The following is an 11,368-nucleotide window of genomic DNA, read 5'->3' on the forward strand; positions in this document are numbered from 1 at the left end:
ACAGTTTCATTCAAAGCAAGACGTATGTACAATATCTACTTGGTCCATCGCTGCATCCATGATTCAATATATCTGTGTATCAAGCCCTCAGCAACGGGATCCTTAACAAGACCCAATGACGGACAATCTTGAACGGTACGATCAGTTTCGAAGTCAAGACCCGCCGCTTTCTGTGGTGGAGTAGAGTCATCAACCTGTGCCTCGGTAGCCTTTCCATATTTGCCACGCCAGAAATCAATCAGCTTGATACTCGGGTTTTTCTCTGGATCCTGCTGGCTAGAAGCCAATCGCCGAAGCCACTCCTGCGGCGAAACAACCTCAAACTCCGGCAGAGCCGAGCCCTGTTTCAAGGCAGGAAGCAAGTCATCCTTCCAACTGAAGGACTTGGGGTTAATCAGGTGGTACACCAGATCCACCTCCTGACTTGCCGTCGCTCCCTTCATAGCCAGGTCTGCAACAGCTTGCGCACATTGGTCAACAGGTAGCCAGGTCGGACTCTCCGAGAGTTCAGGAAGTGCACCCGTGGTCAATGCACTGCGGAACATAAGCGCCACGGCCTCAGTTTCATTCCATTGAGCGCTGATGGTGTCGCCGCCGAGTTGCCCAATTCTCAGAACTCGGGCTTGCATACCAGTCTGACGCATGGCATTGCGGGTGATATGCTCGGTGACCAACTTTGAGCGACCGTAGCCCATTTTCTGTGCGTGGTTCAAGTTCTCGATTGCGATCTCGCGAATGGAGGCGGGCTTTGGGGTACCGCTGGCCGTGCTGACACTTGAGCAGAAGAAGAACTGTGCAGGGGCAGGTAGCTTGGAGCGGAGACAGAAGTTGATGAGATTATATGTTCCGCGAATGTGTTGTTGCTCGAAGGATCGTACGCCAAGGTTGAAGTTGACAGCCCAGGCGCTGTGGATCACGCATGTCAAGGATGAAAGAAGGTAGTCGAGGACATAACCATCCAGGCCCAGATTGGACTGTGACAGGTCACTGGGGACAGCCCGAAGTTTAGCGGCCTCGTCATCTGTGAGAGTAATATTGCGGTCGGCTAGTGCCTTCCAGAGACGGGCACCTGCTGCGACTTGCCCAGGAGCACGTGCGAGAGCCCAAACTTCCGAGACGTTAGGTCGTTTGAGGACCTCAGCAACAATGAAGGCTCCCAGGTTGCCCGTAGCACCAGTGACGATCACAACCTCCTTTTCAGGTTTCTGCGCGATCGTTGGGTGATGCTGAGTAAAGTGAGAGTATTTCTCAATCATCTCCTGCATGATCTGAACTTCGTCTTCGGCTTCAGATTCTTGGCCGGTGCGCAGCTGGTATAGGTGCTTGGCAAGTGCACTGACTGTGCCCTTCTCAAACACGATGTTCTGACTCAATTCATCCGCACTCTCTCCCAGATCCAGGTCGCGCACAATGTATCTCCAGATTTGTGTAGTCTGCAGACTGTCAACGCCTGCAGAGAAAATGTCGGATTCAGCATCTGGTAGTGGGACATCGAGATCGTCACGGAATCGAGCCAGTAGCCAATCCTCCAGGTCAGGGACACTGAGCGCGAGATCACCCTTCTTTCCGTTTCCACCAAAGTTGGCATAGGCTGTCTCAATGTCGTCGGCAAACTGCTGATAGACCTGAGCCCGGATAAAGGTTCCTTTGTCTGTCGCGGCGTAGGGTATATCAGCGCTCTTCACCACAACCAACTCCCTTGGAATGCGAGAGAAGGTTTCAGCTCGAGCATTCGCAGCCTCTACAGCAGGCCAAATGGCGTCCAAAAACTCCTCATCATTCAAATCCGTCGCCTTGTCTGCTGCACGGAAGATCAAGGCGCCTGGTACAGTTCGTTGGAAGCCAAAGACAACGCACTCTCGCACGAGCGCCTCCTCTCGAATACGACCTTCAATAGGGATTGGAAGCACTTTCTCGCCGTTGACAAGCGTAATTCTGTCATCCAGTCGAGACAGGTATTTGTAGTAGTTTCTCTTCTTAGGATCGGGATGCCGAGTGAATAAATCAGCTGTCCGGAAACTATTCTCGGGATTCTTCTCGCTAAATGGTGGCTTTGAGTTGGAGGGTCCTTTGCTGGGCAAGCCATCCAGTGCAACGCACTCGAAAACACCCGGAGAAATCTCGTCCATCAGCGTAAAGTCAGCCACTGGACGATGAAGTCTCATATATTGCCATTCGTTGTCGCCCGGAGGCCGGAAAGAGGTCATGATCTGACCAGTCTCGGTGGCACCGTAATTTGCAACCAGGTTGACGCCCTGTGCAACAAGGCGATCACCCAAATCATCTGGGCAGCTGGATCCTCCGAAAAGTACAATCTGAGGTTTGGCTAGCACCTTGATTCCCTCAGGCTTCTCAGCCAGTAGCTTGATGACATATGGAACAGCGCTGAATTGCTCAGGTTGTGCCACCTGGAGAGCATCGTAGAGATTCTGATATGTCGTGGGAAGAGAGTGGTTGCCGAAATATGTTGTTGCTCGAGTATAGAATGCCCGTCCAAGTTCCATGAGGGCAAAGGAATGGAAAAGGGGACTAGCTGTGAAGAATCGGAAGCCAAAGCTCTTCCGCCAGTTGGCTAAGGTTTGGAGATTGGTGAGGAAGATTGGCTTAGGATGGCCAGTGCTGCCAGAGGAGTGTAAAATCCAAGCGATCTTCTTTCCCTCCCGCGATGGGTCAACATTAGATCGTGCGAAACGTGGTGAACTCGCTTGACGGTTGAACCAGTCTGCTCGCTGCAGGATGGGGAAGCTACTGCAGCCAGGTCGCTCTTGACAGATCTCATGTTCTGTCTGCTCGAACTGTTTGGCGATAACCATCTGTGTGCAGTTTGCGAGTTCAAGCAACCGTGCATATGCCGGTGCTGTGAGGCGTGTAGATAGGAACAGCACAGCATATCCGAGGCGGTTCAAGGCGAACATGGTCAGAATGACCTCGAAGCTGGAGCCAACAAGGATTGCAACCACGGGCGCCTCTTCGAGATTGGGATCCTGTACATGGTCAGTCTTCTGAATTATTCTGATGATAGAAGCTTTGATTCTTACTGCCGGAGGGAGACCTCGCTCCATGTAATATCGAGCAACGATATCGGTATACCGGTCGATATCGCCAGCCGTGTGCTCTTCAAAGTCGGCAGCACCCCGGATCGGATAGCAAATCAGTGGGACCTTCGAATCATCAGGTTGAGCCGCATGCGACCTGAGCAGGCCATCAATGGTCGCAAACTGTTCAAACGGAGGGTGACTGGCGTGGAAAGTGCCATTCAGCAAACGAGTCGCGATATCTTGGTTTTGCGACGATTGCATGTCCACACTCGTGGTTGTTTCTGTAATGGTCGCCATATCGATGTTATTTGATGACGCCGTCATCTTTCATGAGACATCAAGATGTCTTTATATCACGCAGAAGGTAAAAACCCCGCGATATTCCATCCCACGTCCCGAGGGTGAGCTTCTCCGGATACATTTCCGAGGCTAGTTTCCCACCAGGCAGCCCGGAAAATAACACGATGATCAGCTCCCACATTGCAGTTTGTTGAATGAGCCAACCACTTGTCGTTAATTTTGTGGGGTATAATGAGATAATAACCTCGTCAGGAGATATTTCCGAGGTTCTAGTCTCAGGAGTATGGGGTTCACTTGGTTCATAGGATATTACTATGATGAAACTCTTGGAACCGGAAAAGACCAACGTCAAGGGGTCGTTTGTGTAGTAATCAGCTTCTGGGTCCCATCCAGCCAATCAGAACTCTTCCACCAAGGACTATGATGGCTGGGGTAATGGCAGTCACTATTTGCACATGAAGGATTACTTGGGTAGGAGATTGATGTATAGATTATTCCTCCTATTGGAGGGTAGCGTCTATTAGCGAACGTGTTCACCAGTTGATTAGGCCGTCTTACCCCCTTTTGGGTCGGCTCTTCTCGCCTGTGTGATGCTCATGAACAGCGAGCAATCCTTAAATACTTAAAGCCTCCTCAGCGAAAATTGGGTTAAGAAAAATTGCAAGGCCACAAAACCTCCGAAACTAACACTTGTGCTCCGATATGCAATGCCCAGAGGCTACCAACGCTTACTGCGCATTCGCTCCATCGCCCTCTTAACTCTCCTTGTTCGTGTTTCTTCCAGAATCCGCATAACCTCTCCCCGCCCATGTTGAAATGCGTAGCGCATCGGAGTGTTGCCCCTATTGTCGCGTGCAGAGACATACAGTCCTAGCTTTATAAGCCGCCGAGCTGAAGATTCCCGACCTGCCAAAGCTGCCAAATGCAATGCGGTACAACCATCATTGTCCCTATCTCCAACCTTCGAGCCAGCCGAGAGGAGGATTTGTAGACATCGATGCGACCCGTAAAGCGCAGCGAGCATAAACGGGGTACGGCCATTAGCATCTCGCAGGGCGATATCAGCGCCGAATTCAAGAAACAGTCGCATACAATTAGCGACATCGTGGGCGACCGCCTTATGCAGTACGGCAAACCCATTTTTATTGCGAACACAAGGATCTGCCCCGGCCTCAAGAAGCATCCTTACAGCACTCTCTGGATTCACCTTGAGTGACATATCTCGGGGGCTCGGGTCCCTGTCAGCGTCAAACAACGTGTGTAAATTCTTTCCACACGCCTCGTGTAAGGGTGTTTCGTGACAGTGATCCATCGCGGACGGGTCTGCGCCGTGGTCTAGGAGAAACCGGATAATCCCATTTGCGTCTCTATCGCAGGCAAGATGAAGGGCAGTTCTGCCGTGTTGATCCTGTGTCGATATCTCGGAGCCAGCGCGAACTAGGGCTTTCACCATCCGTTGATTTGCGGTTCCGTCTGCTTCATTGGCGTGCCCGATTGCTTGATGAAGAGGCGTCCACCCTTCGTATTCAGGGATGATAGGGCTCTGTTGGATCCATCTCGCGAGGGGTTCGATCAACTCATCAAGCCCCTGTTCCACAATCAGGTAAATTATATTGTGTTCATCCTCGACATGGGCTTGGATATGTCGAATATGCAAAAGGGAGGCGATTTTGGGAAAGCTTCGAATTAAATTTAAGAGATCCGAAGATCGCAAAAACTCCGCGACTGTCAGGATTAACTCCAAGGGGAGCCTGAGAGACATTTCAGCCACCAGAAGCACATGGTAGAAAGGCACGTGGCATGAAAAGAAGTTTGAGGGTTTATATGGCAAAGACAATGGACAGCTACAAGCCTGGTCATACAACCTGCGGGGCAATGGGGCAACGGGGCAATAGCAGCACAGGGATTATCCAACAGTTTACCAACAATCGAAGCTGGACCCTGGCCCTGGTCAATAATAGTCCCTTCAAGGATTCTCGCTTGAATTTTCAAATCTAGCCTTCCTTCATTAATGGCCCGCATCTTATTGACCTCTTTGGCCAGCCTTTATTGGTGTCCCTTTCACATCTCATCCATTAACCTTCTCAGGCACAAGCTTCGACAATCTCCGTATCCGCGGTCCATATTTCATAAACAAAAATGGAATTGGCAGCAATACAGCAGCGACAGCGCCGATAATCGACACACCCGGGCCAACACCCAGAGCCTGAATCATTGGCCTGGCTGCCAAAGGAAGACCAGCCGCCATTATACTTCGAAGGAAAGTTACCGCAGCTGTGGAACTGGCAGCATAGATTCCATAAACATCAACGAGGAAGTTCAAACACTGTTGGAAAATGCAGTTGAAGCCGACTCCGATAAACAACGCTGCGAGGCAAGGTAGGATCCAGTGGTGAGGAGGTTCTGCGGTCCAAGCGAACCAAAATGCACCAATGACGAAGAATACAGAGCCGAAGGCCATGGGCGGTAATCGAGCTTCGGGGACAGCTTGTCCATTGGCTGCTTTGGCGATCCGGTTATAGCGGTATTGGTTCCAGATGTTAAGACCAACGGAGGATATGACACCGATCAGTAGTGCCAGGAAAGGCAGGGAACCGATGAGAGGATTCCATCCTCGAATTTCCTGGAATACGATAGGAAATACCTCCAACGTGAGGTACATCACACCGTAGACAAAGGAAGCGTATATTGCAATGCAGGTTACGATCGGCTCCGTGAAAAGCATCTTCATTGGCCGAGAAAGCTGTTTGGTCACGATGGAGTGAACATCAAGTTGAATATGCTCATGCGGATGGAAGTATCGAGGATCATTCCTCTCCTTGCGAAGCGTCTGCGCCTTCCTCTTCAACAAAACCAGTGGATACATCTCGGGTAGGAAGAAGTAGGCCATGATGAATGTGACGAAGACCCAGATAGCCAAGATGTAACTGCACCAACGCCAGTCAAGACGTGGGTTCAAGATAATTGCAGCGCCAATAACGGGACCAATTGCCGGACCACCGTTCACAGCCACTGCGTACAAGCTGACAGCCACGCCTCGTGTCTCTCGACTCCAGATATCACCGAGTGCAGCGATGACATTGCTGATGGGAGCAGAGCCGAAGAAGCCAGCAAAGAAGCGTGTACAATACACCGAAGCCGCATTTGTGCTTCTTGCTGTGCCAATAGCAAGAAGGGCCTGGCAAAAGACTGGTGGAAGAATGCTCACTCTGCGACCCCAGATTTCAGAAACGGGCGCCCAGATGATAGGCCCGAAGACGAAGCCAACGCTAGAGAAGAGGTTAGCAGTATCCAAAAAGAAGACAACCTAATCACTCACAGGTACAATGAGACATCTAAAACCGCCACCTCACTACTCACCCCAACATACTCGGCAATAATATTATCGGCAGGAGTGATAATACTTGAACCAAGACTCCCAGCCAAAGCAAGCATCCCCAACTGAAACGTCACCCACCACTTGAACGAAACAGGCCAATTTTGCGGGTTTAACTGGTCATTAGCATCCCATTTAACCATATACTCAGGGTCAAGCGTGATTTCGCTTTTCTCGCCCGAATTCTCAACGACATCGCGACGAAACCAGAAGCGCCACATCGTATATACTGGTCATTCCTAAACCGTCTAGTTCAGCCCTCGTCTTGCCACGGCCCTCACCAGGATGGTTTTTTTACAAAGAAAAGAAAAGCTACCCCATGGATTGAGGGGGTTTGATGAGCGGATCTGAGCTCGGCATTTGTTCTGTTTAGCCGAGAACTGGAGACTCGGGCGGCCGGTCCCGACTTCGGAAATTCGGCGTGGAGATTGCGCAAGAAATGGAGTTGGAGACTAATGAAGACTAACGCGAAATGGGCGACCTCGGCCGAGAAGCTAGTGTCCATGAGATAGACAGTAGATATGATGCAAGATATGATCGAGCAGCGGACATCACTATGCTGGCGAGTCATTAGTAGGGCTACAGGGTCAATCCTTCATGAAACTTCGCACCAGGATTCTCTCAAATGAATTTTCATTTGCAGCTGTTCTGAAGAGATTACGTCCAGAGTTCGAAATAGAATACATATGTGAAGCAGATCCCACCCCCATTCAAATCTAAAATCCATGCTGTGTTGAGTCGACGAACTTTTTGCAGTGTGTCGGGACGGTGTAGAACTAGAAAGGAACGAGAGACATTTACGGGCTCGACGTGCCCTCGTCGTAACGAGGACCACCATCATCATCGGCATAGCCGGCGCCAGGGGTAGCAGCAATGCCGCCCATCGCTGGTGTGGGTGCGTCAAAGGCTGCAGGGGTAGGAGCATCGTAGCCTCCGCGCTTGGGCAGTCCACCAGGGGTTGGAGCACTGAAAGCTCCGCCGGGCGTTGGAGCATTGTCAGCCCATGCGCCAGGGGTCGGCGCAGAAGCACCAGGAGTAGGAGCGCCGTAGGCACCCGGGGTGGGAGCAGAGTAGCCTCCACCTGGTGTTGGGGCATCGTCGAAATCACGCTGATCACGGCTATTGGGCAAGCCACCCCACGCAGGGGTACGGTTACCAGCACCTCCGGCACCCCAAGCTGGAGTGCGCGATCCAGAAGCAAAGGCATCGTAACCAGAGCCAGAATCATGTGGCGTGCGAGATCCAGAGTTCCAGGCTGGCGTGCGGTTGCCCAAGCCACCATAGGCGGTACGATTTCCTTCCGCATAAGGATTGGAGGTACGTGATCCATCGTTCTTCCAAGCAGGAGTACGGGAGCCGCTCAAACCTCCCCAGGCAGGAGCTACAAAGGTTTGTTAGAAGGCGGACCCAAATTAGAGGAGCAAAGTACGAGGCCTTGAACTTACTTCGGGATGAAGAGCCACCCCAGGCCGGGGTTCTTGAAGAATCGGCCCCAGCCATAGGAGTACGGCCACCCTGCCAACCACCACCTTGGGCGCCAGAGCCCGAATAGGACGGGGTACGTGAGCTTGGTCTTCCACCAATTTCCAATGTCTGCTTAGAGACCGGACTAAACAAAGAATTAGTGATGAGAAATTCAGCAGCAGACAAGAATGACATACTCTTTGGGAACGAGAATTTCCCGTGGTAATAGAACTGGCTTGTTGGCTGTGTACAGTTCGACTGTGGCGGTCTTATCGTCAGAGTCGCGAACAATACCAACAAGCCCCTTGTAACGGCCCTTGCGGACAGCAACAGTCTTTCCGATCAGTCGATCCCGACCACCCTGACGAGGAGGTGGCATGTTTGGATTACCACCACCCGGAGTCTGCATAGCCAGAGCAGGGTTCATCTTGGTCAAATCAGGGCCAGTAGGGCGGCCACCTCTGGCAGACACGGTAACAACATTAGTGGTTCGCACGACTGAGATACCGGCGTTCTCGGTCTGGGCTTTGTTATGCAAGAAGAGGAAGGAGCGGTAGATGTGAGTAATAACTCCACTTCGCTGCTCTCCATAGACCTCACGGACAGTATCACCATTCCGGATCTCTGCTCCATTGCGATCAGTTGCAACAGCATCTCGTCGAGGAGCAAGCTTATTAGCAATCTGAGTGGGCAGGACATTTCGAAGAGAACCGTTCTGGTCCACAACACGAAGAGATTCACGATCGACCTTGATCACACACGCAACGGTCGCAGCACTACGCCAGGTTAGCACTATTCAAAGTATAGAAAAGGCCTTGTCGTGTACTCACTCAAGCTGAACAAGATCGTGGACATCGTAAATGCCGAGTTGGCCATCAGCGGCCATCTCAGCAGAAAGGCGGAGATCTTTGCTGAAAACTGTGATCTCCTGCATACTCATGTCGCTGAGCAGGGTAACAGTGTCGTCCTTGACTTGAACAACCATACCAAGTTCATTCTGATAGCGACTGCCCCCGATGACCTTGACATGGTCACCCTCGCGGAAGCGCTTGCGAAGGGTGCGAATCGGAGCGTCAATGGTCTGGCCAGCCAGGTCGCCCTCGGTGACTTGAAGTGAGACAATATCACCCCGGGTCGAGACAGTTCGGCCAATCAAGCCCTGCTGTTCTCCACGGTACACCTCGACAGGATCACCAGGCTGATAGGAATCCTCAGCGGTGGAGTTCTTCAATGTCTCCGCGAGAGATGCCAAGTCCAGGTTGGCGGTTCCATCTTCTCCTCCCCGAGCAAACATGGTCACTTCCTCCAGCCGGGGGTTGACGTTCTTCGTGATCAAGTGCTGGACACGCATGTCCTTGATGAGGAAGCCATCAATGTAGGTATCGTTGAGGTAGCTCCATGACTTGCCACCCAATCCAGATGTAGCGGAAAGGTGCTTGGCATGCTTCTTCTTGGCCTCTGCCTCGCTGAATGGGCGTTGCGGAGGTCTGACTTTGTTGACGGCAGCACGCTTTCGCTTGCCATCAGGGCCGAGCATAGGGGCATTGTCGTCATTCATACCGTAGTCCAGGCGGGGGACCAGTCGTACGGTGACGTTCAATCCGTTAGTCTCGACTTCCTCAATCTGGGCAAGATCAAACTGGTATGTGCCTCTCTTGATGCGGACCCAACCACCAGGCATAAGCTCCTCAGATTTCTGGACGCGCAACAGATCGGGCATCTCCTTGACCGGAACCAAGGTCATCTTCTGAGAAGGATAGTAAAACGCAATACCTTCCAGGGCGTCGGTGACATCGGCTTGGCGGCGCGCCTCACAGTAGAACCAACCCTGCATGATGTTTCCACGCTCGAATGCGGAAATGAGTCGGATTGGGTTACGCGAATTGGCGGGTCGTTCTTCCATGCGCTTCTGGATAGAGTAGATGACCTCCTTCTCCTTGCCGGGCTTGCAGCGGCAGCCCCAAATGCTGGGGTCCTCCACACTAGGGAGGAGTAGTCGTTTGGGAACCACGAGGGCATCCGTTGCAGCGGCGCGGTTTCGTCCGTAGCGCTCCTTGAGCATCTGTGCCTGCTTCTCGGCGTCCATTGTAGCGTCCAGCTCACGCTGGCGATCGAGCTGTCGGTGACGGCGATCATCGGTCTCTGCGCCGGCAGGCAGAGCATCGAGATCATCGGGATGCATTTCGGTACCAAACTCGGCGAGCTCATCCTCCTCATCTTCGGCTTCGTCTTCTTCTTCATCGACACCAGCCTCTTCTTCGAAGAAGGAGTGAACACCGCCTCTCCTGCGCTTGCGAGGATGTTCCTAGAAAACAGAATCATGGGTTAGGACCGATGCTTTGGCTAATTGAAGCTGAATAGGAAGTACAAACCACAGCCTGCTCATCGTCCTCATCCTCCTCGTCATCGTCCTCATCACCGTTCTCCTCGCCATCCTCGGCGCCTTCATCATCGTCTACGGCCTCCTTGGCGTCGTAGTCTTCAGCAGCGCCGCCGTCGTATTTCACGTCATCGGCGGCATCTTCGGAGCTCGCGCGTCTTTTCGCGGGCTTTTCATTGTAGCTTTGTCAGTGACACCCCTCCGTACCATTCCATACAGCCTGGTTCTCACCTTGGCATCCTCGACGTCAGACTCTTCCGCAGGGGGGTTGAAGTCATCGTCCTCCTCGTCCGATCCGAAGTCCTGATTGAGGAAGTTTGACATATTGCCGCGTAATGTCTAGACTGGTGTGTGAAAGGTGACTCGGATCGTATCCGCGAGATCGCTTCGGTCTCGGTACAATGCGTCGCAAGTCTGTATTGACCGTTCAGACAGATCAGTACGGGCAAAGAAGGCGTGCACGGGCAGAAGTGAGAGATGGGAAGATCTGGCGTACCCAAGCCGTGCGGCGAGTCGCAGCTTGGGAGACAAAGACACGGGCGGAGGAGAGTCGATTGACCCACAAATGTCAATGTCCAAAGCCGGCGCTCAACTCACTTGGATGAAAGGCTACCGGACAAGGTCAAAGGGAAGTGAGAGTAACCACCACGTATGCGTTGGATTCAATGCAGTTCGGCGGACTTTGCGGGCTGTCACCGGGCGACCGCCTACTTGAAGGACGGGCGCAACCCTGGATGTGTGAAAGGAAAAGATGAAAGAGAAGAGATTAGAGACACAGCGCGCAGGGAGACAAGAGTTCTTATACACTAG

The 11,368-nt window shown here is 52.3% G+C and overlaps 3 protein-coding genes across 3 annotated transcripts; all 3 read right to left on the minus strand.

Annotated features, from left to right (window-relative positions):
* Window positions 1-35: 35 nt before the first annotated feature.
* Window positions 36-3,362, minus strand: N7473_007864 (uncharacterized protein; the record flags this gene model as incomplete). The annotated part of the gene is made up of 2 exons (XM_057153804.1): window positions 36-2,984; window positions 3,039-3,362. The coding sequence occupies 2 exons, from the start codon at window positions 3,360-3,362 to the stop codon at window positions 36-38; spliced, it is 3,273 nt and encodes a 1,090-aa protein (XP_057008142.1).
* Window positions 3,363-5,406: 2,044 nt separating this feature from the next.
* Window positions 5,407-6,935, minus strand: N7473_007865 (MFS transporter; the record flags this gene model as incomplete). The annotated part of the gene is made up of 2 exons (XM_057153805.1): window positions 5,407-6,607; window positions 6,658-6,935. The coding sequence occupies 2 exons, from the start codon at window positions 6,933-6,935 to the stop codon at window positions 5,407-5,409; spliced, it is 1,479 nt and encodes a 492-aa protein (XP_057008143.1).
* Window positions 6,936-7,511: 576 nt separating this feature from the next.
* spt5 (transcription elongation factor spt5) lies at window positions 7,512-10,882 on the minus strand (the record flags this gene model as incomplete). The annotated part of the gene is made up of 6 exons (XM_057153806.1): window positions 7,512-8,095; window positions 8,160-8,323; window positions 8,376-8,954; window positions 9,009-10,483; window positions 10,551-10,727; window positions 10,790-10,882. 6 exons carry the CDS (start codon window positions 10,880-10,882, stop codon window positions 7,512-7,514), a joined length of 3,072 nt encoding a protein of 1,023 aa, XP_057008144.1.
* Between the last annotated feature and the right edge of the window lie 486 nt (window positions 10,883-11,368).

This window comes from Penicillium subrubescens (genome assembly GCF_028828155.1).
Source record: "Penicillium subrubescens strain IBT 31985 chromosome Unknown utg000005l_segment0_segment0, whole genome shotgun sequence".
Taxonomy (NCBI): domain Eukaryota; kingdom Fungi; phylum Ascomycota; class Eurotiomycetes; order Eurotiales; family Aspergillaceae; genus Penicillium; species Penicillium subrubescens.